Below are 10,127 nucleotides of genomic sequence, written 5' to 3'. Positions count from 1 at the left end.
ACCATGTTGACCAGGATGGTCTCGATCTCTTGACCTCATGATCCACCCGCCTCGGCCTCCCAAAGTGCTGGGATTACAGGCGTGAGCCACTGCGCCCGGCCTTCAAGTGATTCTTTTGCCTCAGCCTCCTGAGTAGCTGCGATTACAGGCATGCCCCACCGTGCCCGGCTAATTTTGTATTTTTAGTAGAGACAGTGTTTCTCCATGTTGGTCAGGCTGGTCTCAAACTCCCGACCTCTGGTGATCTGCCCACCTCAGCCTCCCAAACTGCTGGGATCACAGGCGTGAGCCACCGTGCCCAGCCCACACCCAGCTAATTAAAAAAAAATTTTTTTTATTTGTAGAGATAGGGTCTACGTTGCCCAGGCTGATTTTGGAACTCAGGCTCAAGTCATCCTTCTGCCTTGGCCTCCCAAAATGCTGAATTACAGGTGTGAGTGACCATGCCCAGCCAAGGCTTTGTTGATGGCATCAGTTGAATACTGGATCCAAACGTACCTGAAGGTTTTATGAATTTTTCTGTTGCAGAAAGCCAATTTGTGGCTGGTGTTTGACAACTGCAACTTACATAATCTAGAATCTACAATTCTATTCTAGACTCTACCTGAAACACCTAGGGTTTTTGTCCTTTTCAAATCTGCCTCCTACAGGTTCCCTGGAGAAAATACTTATCTTTTATTTTGTAAAAAATATTTTTATATTCCACATACAATCATTCCCAATGCCTGGAGAAAATAATAAGATGGTAGGATTTTGGCTAGGCTGTCTTCCAGACCTGTGGCCACACGTCTCAGCTATTTTGTAACTTTGAAACCCTGACTTCTCCTCTCTGAGCCTTCATTTCCTGATAAACTTGCTATCTATTGGCCCTTCTAGGAGTCTTAGGTTTTTGAGGAAATGCCACTGGCTCTAAGCCAATCCTGACACTGGGTGCTGGGACCTGAGATCTCCTCTTTGGTCATGTTATTCTGGGACCATGGCCAAAAGTTGGCAAATCCGTCCTGTTTTTTAGAGAGACAGCCCCACTCTGTCACCCAGGCTGGAGTGCAGTGGTGCAATCATTGCACACTTCAGCCTCCAACTCTTGGGCTCAAGTTATCCTCCTACCTAAGCCTCCTGAGTAGCTAGGACTATAGACAGGTACACACTACCATGCCTGGCTAAAAAAAAAAAAAAAAAATTACCAGTGCAGTGGCTCACACCTGTAATCCTAGCACTTTGAGAGGCCTAGGTGGGCGGATCATGAGTTCGAGACCAGCCTGGCCAACATAGTGAAACCCCATCTCTACTAAAAAAAAAAAAAAAGGGGAGAGAGATCCAAGATGGCCAATTACTGGCAGCTCGGGATTGTAGCTCCCAGTGAAAGCACAGAGAACAAGAGGACGCCACACTTTCAGACGAATTTTTTTTGCTGACAGACCAAGAGATTCCCAGCAGAGGAGCCCCACGGGTCGCTGGTGCGACTCTTGTGGCCGGCGCGGCGGTTCTTGGTGCGGAGTGAACGGGACTGGTTCCCCTTTTGGTCGATGTTTGGAGCTCCGGGAAGGCAGAGTCGCCCATTCAGCTGATTGAGGGGGGGACCCAGGAGGGAAGCCAGACCGGAGATTCCCAGGCAGAAAAGCACCAGGAGTCTTGGCACTGCAGTTTTGGCTAGCGCAATGGGTTGCTCGGATTTTGGCACTGGGAATCAACAAGTTGGACGTCCACTCAGAGACCTAATTTGAAAGTCGGTAATTACGACGACAGGTGGATAAATTTACAATGACGGGAAGAAAACAGCGTAAAAAGGCTGAGAATACTCAAAATCAGAATGCTTCTCCCTCCACAGGGCATCACAGTTCCTCCTCAACAAGGGAACAAGGCCTGATGGAGAATGAGTGCATTCCAATAACAGAATTAGGCTTCAGAAATTGGATAATAAGAAACTTCTGTGAATTAAAGGAACATGTTCTAGCTCAATGTAAGGAAACTAAGAACCCTGAAAAAAGGTTTGACGAAATCCTAAAGAGAATGGACAATTTAGAGAGGAATATAAGTGAATTAATGGAACTGAAGAATACAATAAGAGAACTTCGAGAAGTATGCACAGGTTTTAACACTCAAATTGATCAAGCAGAAGAAAGGATATCAGAGGTTGAAGGCCAACTTAAAGAAATGAAACGAGAAGGCAAGATTAGAGAAGAAAAAGTAAAAAGGAATGAGCAAAGTGTACAGGAAATATGGGACTATGTGAAAAGACCTAATTTACGTTTGATAGGTGTACCTGAATGTTGTGAAGAGAATGAATCCAAGCTGGAAAATATTTTTCAAGATATTATTCAGGAAAACTTTCCTAATCTAGTAAGGCAGGACAATACTCAACTCCAGGCAATACAGAGAACACCACAAAGATATTCCTCAAGAAGAGCAACCCCAAGACACATAATCGTTGGATTCACCAGGGTTGAAATAAAGGAGAAAATTCTAAGGGCAGCTAGAGAGAAAGGTCAGGTTACCCATAAAGGGAAACCTGTCAGACTCAGCAGATCTCTCAGCAGAGACCCTACAAGCTAGAAGAGAGTGGGGGTTAATATTCAATATCCTCAGAGAAAAGAATTTTCAACCCAGAATCTCATATCCAGCCAAACTAAGTTTCATAAATAAAGGAAAAATAAAATTTTTCGTGAACGAGCAAGCACTCAGAGATTTCATTACCACTAGGCCTGCTTTACAAGAGCTTCTGAAAGAAGCACTACACACAGAAAGGAACAACCAGTATCAGTCATCCCAAAAACTTACCAAAAGATAAAGAGTATCTTTATAATGAAGAATCTATATCAACTGAAGGGCAAAATTGCCAGCTAGCATTAAATGACAATATTAAACTCAAAAATGTCAATATTAATCCTAAATTTAAATGGATTAAATGCCCCAATCAAAGACACAGACACGCAAGTTGAATAAAAAGTCAAAACCCATCGGCATGCTGTGTCTGTCCAGATGCATCTCATAAGCAAGGACACACAAAGATTCTAAAGGAAAGGTTGGAGGAAGACTCATCAATCAAATGGAGAGCAAAAACAAAACAAAACAAAACAAAAAAACAGGAGTTGTAACTTTCGTCTCTGACAAAATAGACTTTAATAGTAACAAAGACTAAAAGAAAGAAGGACATTACATAATGGTAAAAGGATCAAAGTAACAACAGGACTCAATGATCATAAATATATATGCACCTAATATAGGAGCACCCAGATACATAAGATAAGCTCTTAATGACTTATAAAAAGACTTAGACTCCCACACAATAATAATGGGAGACTTCAACATTAATATTAGACAGATTAACGAGACAGAAAATTAACAAGGATATCCAGGACTTGAACTCAGATCCGGAACAAGTAAACTTAATAAACATTTATAGAATGCTCCACTTTAAATACACAAAATACACACTCTTATCAGTACCACATCACATCTACTCACAGGTTTAAATGAAATATTGGTTGGCTGCTTGTTAGTTATTTCCTTCCCTCATTTTTAAAAATTTCTTATTTTTTTTCTTGTTTCCATTATTAAGCATAAAAGAGGTTTTTAATACCCATTTTTAGACTGCATTCTACCCCGGGCAATAAAGCAACGCTTCTGTTCTCTCTCCCTCTTCCTTCCTCTCCTTCTTTTTTTCTATTATTCTTTTTTCTTTCCTTCTTTAAAAAAAAAAAAAAATGACCCAAGCCTGGTGAGTGTGCACCTGTAATTCCAGCTACTCAGGGGGCTGAGGCAGGAGAATTGCATGAACCCGCGAGGCAGAGGTTTCAGTGAGCTGAGACTGCACCATTGCACTCCGGCCTGGGTGACAGTGCAAGACTCCATCTCAGAAAAAAGAAAAAAAGTGTTTTTTGTTTACTTTTGTAGAGACAGGGCCTCACTACATTACCCAGGCTAGTCTTTAACTCCTGGGCTCAAATGATCCTCTTGCCTGGGCTTCCCAAATCACTGGATTTATAAAATTGAGCCATCACACCTGGCCCAAATCTGTCCTATGAATCAGCAATTTCTTTTTTTTTTTTTTTTTTTTTTTTTGAGACGGACTTTTGCTGGTAGCCCAGGCTGGAGTGCAGTGGCACGATGTCGGCTCACTGCAATCTCTGCCCCCCGGGTTCAAGCGATTCTCCTGCCTTAGCCTCTTAAGTAGCTGGAATTGTAGGTGCCTGCCACCACACCTGGCTAATTTCCGTATTTTTACTAGAGCTGGGATTTTGCCATGTTGGCTAGGCTGGTCTCAAACTCCTGAACCTTAAGTCATCCACCCGCCTTGAACTCCCAAAGTTGAGGATTACAAATGCTGGGATTACACGTGTCAGCCACTGTGCCCAGCCTTAAATCAGCAGTTTTCAACCCACACTGTGCAGACCTCTGGTGGTACACAGAAGTGATGAAACTGCAGGATAAAACACAATGCAGCTTTCTGGAATGTCAGTTTTATTCAACGGAAATATAAGGCAGAATTTTAAATATTAAAACGCAGTCATTAAGAACACCTTCTCTGGAGCCAGACTTCCTAGCTCCATCACCTACTGGCTGCATGATATTAGCAAGTTACTTAATCTCTTTGGGTTTCACTTTCCTCTGTGTAAAGCCTTATGGGTTTGAAAGTCTATGTAAAGTATTTAGACTTGTACCTGGAATATATTCAGTGCTGTTGAAGCATTAGCTATTATCATTAAAACATGAAAAAAATATATATATATATAGAAAAAAAGAAAGATAAAACATGGCTATATTGTGAAGTACAAAGTAAACTAATGTGGGCCGGGCATGGTGGCTCACGTCTGTAATCCCAGCACTTTGGGAGGCCAAGGCAGACAAATCGCTTGAGGCCAGGAGTTCCAGACCAGCCTGACCAACATGGTGAAACCCCACCTCTACTAAAAATACAAAAATTAGCTAGGTATGGTGTTGTACACCTGTAATCCTAGCTACTCAGGAGGCTGAGGCAGGAGAATCACGTGAATCTAGGAAGTGGAGGTTGCAATGAGCTGAGGTTGCACCACTGCACTCCAGCCTGGGCAACAGAGCGAGACCCTGTGACAAAAACAAAAAAACAAGCCGGGTACAGCGGCTCATGCCTATAGTCCCAGCACTTTGGGAGGCTGAGGCGGGTGGATCACTTGAGGTTGGAGGTTCGAGACCCGCCTGACCAACATGGAGAAACCCCCATCTCTACTAAAAATACAAAATTAGCCAGGCGTGGTGGCGCATGTCTAATCGCAGCTACTCAGGAGGCTGAGGCAGGAGAACCACTTGAACCCGGGCGGCGGAGGTTGTGGTGAACTGAGATGGTGCCATTGCACTCCAGCCTGGGCAATGAGGGCAAAACTCCGTCTCAACAACAAACTAATGTGAATTTTGAAGTCACCTACAGCCCTGTCCCAGCCCACCAGGGATTTGCTTTCACCTCTTGTCAGCAAGAATTACTTACGTCTGATTTTCAGTACCAGAGAATCCAGGTGTCTTCATGTTCTTCAAGTTTTCTGGGCCATTCTCACTCCATGTATACATTAGTCTCCCCACACACACCCTCCCACCTCTCATGGTAATGGCCTCACCCCCATCCTCATCCAGACATTTGTCTTCCCACATCTTATCTTTATTACAAATGCATGCAAACTATAGAAAACTCAGAAAGTACCGTATATCTTTATTACAAATGCATGCAAACTATAGAAAACTCAGAAAGTACCGTATATCTTTAGTTTAAAAGGATTTTGACAGGTAATGTATTTAAGGTAATTAAGATAGAGGGACTGTCAAGAAGTAGGCTATGTTCCAGAAGGGTGAGTCCAGTTTGGCTTGAGAGCAACTGAAGAGGAGGTTGGAAAAATAGGCTCAATTCAGATCACTTGATGATCCTGAATGTTACACACAGTAAAGAATTTGGACTTGACAACTCTCTAAGCTTGTTTCATCTGTAAAATTAGGAAAATTACTATGTTGTGAGGATTAACGGAGAGAAGCAAACACATGGGAGAGAGATCCTATGTGACAAATGGAGTGGATGTTATTAGGAGTTGGAGACACAGATTCTTTTCCTTGGTGTAAACTATCCCCACCTCTCAGGGTGACCTGAAATTCAGTCTCTCATTTATCCTATTTTTCTGCAATGCACATCTTAACCACCAGAGAGAGCCTGATACAAAGGAATCTGAACTCCAAGTACAACAGGGAAATTAAGCTGGGCATGGCTGGACAGATGTGGAATCCTGGATACAATTGCAGCGATTCTCAATGGTAGGGTAGGGAATGGATCCCAGTGCGCCCTCTATGGGCCGCCTTAGACCCACCCCAAAGAGAATGGGTGGGGCATGCTGCCATGACCGAATTTAGCAGATAGCCAGATGTTAAGGTCTCCAGGAAGGAGGTGAGGTGGGTAAGGATGAGGGCCAGATCTAGTTTGGGGGCCTGAATTTCTATATCTCAAGCGAAAAAGACTTAACTCTGCTTATAGCCACCAGGCCCAACTCCTGGGCTACCCCATGCCAGGCCAGGTCATCTAGCTAGACCTGGGAACTTTGGAAAAAAGAACAGGGGCTGCATTGTGGGGAAGGAGGAAGGGGAGAGAATGGCATATCTGAGAGTTATCTTTAGGGTGACATCCACATGGCATCAAGGCCTCCTAAGCCTAAGCCTATCAGAAAGGGCAGTGGGACCTAGCTTCTCCAATCATGATTCAGCAGCCTTGCATCTCAGTATTTTTACAAAACCTCCTTTGCTTTCTTGGATTTCTGTTACGGGTGTTAAAATGAAAGCCTAGGGACACTGAACAATTTACCTAAGGTTGAACAGCAGCAGCCAAGGGCAAAAGTGGGCCTGTAAGCAACAGGAGTGGCTCTAAGGGGCCGAGAAAGGGAAGGCAGGTAGGCAGAGCAACAGCCTGCTTGTCAGAGCTGCAAGCACTGGCTCTTGGCCAGGCCTCATACCCGCTCCTCCAGGGCCAGCTCTGCTGCCAGGCCCCAGGCTGCCAGCCCCACCTCCACACTCCCACCCCAGTCCCCTGAGAGCCCATCACCTTGGCAACAGCCAGAGAAAGGCCCAGCTAAAATATTTATGGCTCAAAACAGCCTGGAGGCTTGGGAGGGGGGAAGAGGGAAAGGCTGATGTCATCCCTTCTCAGCTTTCAGGGGAGGTGATGGACATACAGGGCAGCTGGGTGGGTGGGCCAAGCCCACTAGATCAGGTCTCTCAAAGGAAGAGCCCAAGGGCTCTAAGTGTTAGGAGGAGGATGAAGGCTGTGACAGGTGACAGGACTGGATAAGACCCACAAGCCTGGGAAAAAAGGAGGGAAACTTAATGGTTGAGCAGTATTGCTGTCTAGACCCCGTGCCAGGCATTTCAAACACATCATTTGCTACTCGGATCCCATTCGGTGGGTAGCAATTCTTATCTTACTTAGATGGAGTAAACAGGCCCTACAGCTCTTCTTAAAGCAAAAAGAAAAAAAACTTAAAACAGGCTCTGGAAATATACAACTGATGAGCTGGGATTTGAATTCATACCTATTTGGCTTCAGCCCTGTAAGCTTTCCTATAAAATTCCGTGGCTCCCAAGTAGAAATCCTAGTGGACTGAGGGTAGCTGTCTAGGAACCTAACAGTGACTCAGGTTCTGTGCCTCCATTTGTGTATGAGGAGGATGCAATCTGATTCCCTAATTCCCTACCCCAAACTCCTCCCTTGTCAGTCCTGGACTCAGAGCATCCACGTAAACACAGGGTGACAAACTCATTGAGGCTGGCCATTCACTTTACTAGTTTTAGCACTTGAAGTCCCATATCCCAGAAACTCTCTTGGGTAAACCTAGATGATCTGTCATCCTAGATGAACCCCTCATCCAAACGTAATACTTTAATATTTCAGAGCACTTGTGGCTGTGAGAAATACAAAGAGTTCAAAAGCACAGACCATGAAGTCTGATCGTATAGACCGTGGAATCTTTTTCTAACCATAAACAAGTTTTTTACCTTCCTTGAGTCTCAGTTTTTCTCATTTTCCTGGTACATACTAAGAAATCAGTAAATTATTAGCTCTTATTTATAGTAATCAACAATGAAGAGAGAAACAGGCTCAGAGATTAAATAGTTTGCCCACTTTAAATCAACTGACTTAAAGGAACCCCTTGCCATTATACTTCTGTTCCTGCTAAGGATGAATCTAAGCTCACTAGAATGCCCCAGGCACAGTTAAAATGCAGATAGGCTCTTTCCTCTAAACTCAGTCTTCCCCTTGTTCCTTTGTTAGAATATATAACCAGAAGGCATTAGGGAATAGTATAGTATCAGACGTCCCTAGTCTCTCAGGAAGCTGAATATGTATCAACCTAGAAACAGGCCAGAGGAAACCAGAAGCCTATCAAAGGCTGACTTTCCAATCCTTCAAGAGAAAATGTTTGAACAAATAGCTGCCCTAGTATTGCTGGAAGAAAAGTGGGAGCCAGACAGGGGCACTTTGGCTCTTTCCCGAAGCTGATAGAAGCTACCAGAATGGGACCATTCATCACTTGACCAAACCTTTATTGAGCTCCTCAGGGGTAGATACTTGTCGGGGAGAAATATAGTACAGAGGTGGAACAGAAAAAGCTCTACCCTTTATAAGCTTTTTGGACAAGGTAAGTAATAATGAAGAGAAAAACAGGTTCCGATGTTAAATAAGTTGCCCAAATTAACTAAATCTTTTCACTTGGCTTTCCTCAGCCTTTTATGCAGGAGACAGTGATCACCCTCTCTTGAGAGCCCTCTGGAAGTATTCAAGGACTCCCAGGGTGACACTCATAAGGCAGGTGTGGTGGGGGAAAACAGAAAATGGTGGTAGGGTGTTTCAGCCAATACTATGGGAAGCTAAAGGGAAGCAAACAACTGGGAATGGCACAGTAGGGGTTGCCAGTTCATTCTGATCTAGGAGGCCATGCTAGGGATACCATTAGTCCCTTCAACTCTTTAAAGTCTTGAACAGTTTAACTGTTAGCATCACAGTCCCTTGAAGCCCTGAGGACTCCATTCTGGGCCTAAAGACTCTTAAGGGATCCTGACTGGCTTTCTGTGGGTATATCAGACAGATCAAGAAGTGGAGTGAAAGAAAACTGCTGATCTCCTCTCCTGGGTTTCTCTGTGTTCAGCAAATGCCCTCAGGCCAGCCTTTATACAGCAGGTAGCTCTCCAGGTTTCCGGAGTCCTCTGACAGCTGCAAAGACACAAGGTGGAAAATTAAGAAAGCTCCCCTAACGGGGCTTCCCAGCCTCCTACCTGGCCAGGCTGCTGCCCTTACAATCTCCCCATCCCACAGCACAACTCTAGTTGCTTCATTGGGTACACAGATAGGTAGAAAATAGAAGTCCACAGCCTATGAATTCTCTTTTTGCTGTCAGTCGGGTAATGAAAATGTAGTCTCACATCCAGTACCTCCTGTCCTTGGTCATACCTCAGCTAAGTGATCCAGGGAAGAATCAATAAAACCTTTGGGGGGGCCTATCCAAGCAATGGAGCCTCCAGCTAAACAAAGGAGAAAATGTTTTCTGCTCTCCTAGAGATGTGAAAAAGATGAACAAAAATCTTTAAAGTCTTTTGGAAGAACGGAAGTCAGAAAATAGGCATCTTCTTATCACTATTATTAGTAACTCAAAGTTAGGCTCAAAGAGCCATGGATGTAGGTATGGTTCATCCCAGTACCGAATACTCAGGGTGGACTAGAGGAGACATATTTTAAATCTGGGGTACAGGGAAGGAGCTTGATGTCATGCTAAAACCTATGGCAATGCTTTTTTTTTTTTTTTTTTGAAGACAGGGGGTCTTGCTTTGTCACTCATGCTAGAGTACAGTGGCACCATCATGGCTCACTTCAGCCTTGATCTCCTGGGCTGAAGTGATCCTCCAACCTCAGCCTTCAAGTTAGGATCACAGGTACACAGCAACATCCCTGGCTAAGTTTTAAATTTTTGTCTCTGTATGTTGCCCAGACTGTTCTCAAACTCCTATGATCCTCTTAATGGGCTCCCAAAGTGCTGGGATTACAGGTGTGAGCCACTACGTCTGGTCAGTGCTTTCTTTCTTTCTTTTTTTTTTGGGGGGGGACGGAGTTTCGCTCTTGTTACCCAGGC

The 10,127-nt window shown here is 44.1% G+C and overlaps 1 protein-coding gene across 1 annotated transcript in view; it reads right to left on the bottom strand.

Moving 5' to 3' along the window:
• The window catches only part of TMEM39B (transmembrane protein 39B), a 38,763-nt gene extending 33,141 nt beyond the window's left edge, over positions 1-5,622 (bottom strand). The window contains exons 1-2 of the mRNA XM_037738209.1: positions 5,568-5,622; positions 1,421-1,680 (exon numbers count right to left, since the gene is read on the bottom strand). Coding sequence (XP_037594137.1) covers positions 1,421-1,680; positions 5,568-5,622 — 315 coding nt within the window. The remainder of the gene's footprint in view (positions 1-1,420; positions 1,681-5,567) is intronic.
• Between the last annotated feature and the right edge of the window lie 4,505 nt (positions 5,623-10,127).

The sequence above is a fragment of the Cebus imitator genome, unplaced genomic scaffold, assembly GCF_001604975.1.
Source record: "Cebus imitator isolate Cc_AM_T3 unplaced genomic scaffold, Cebus_imitator-1.0 Scaffold51, whole genome shotgun sequence".
NCBI lineage: Eukaryota > Metazoa > Chordata > Mammalia > Primates > Cebidae > Cebus > Cebus imitator.
The sequence above is the reverse complement of the archived record's forward strand: the minus strand, read 5'-3'. Positions and strand labels throughout refer to the sequence as shown.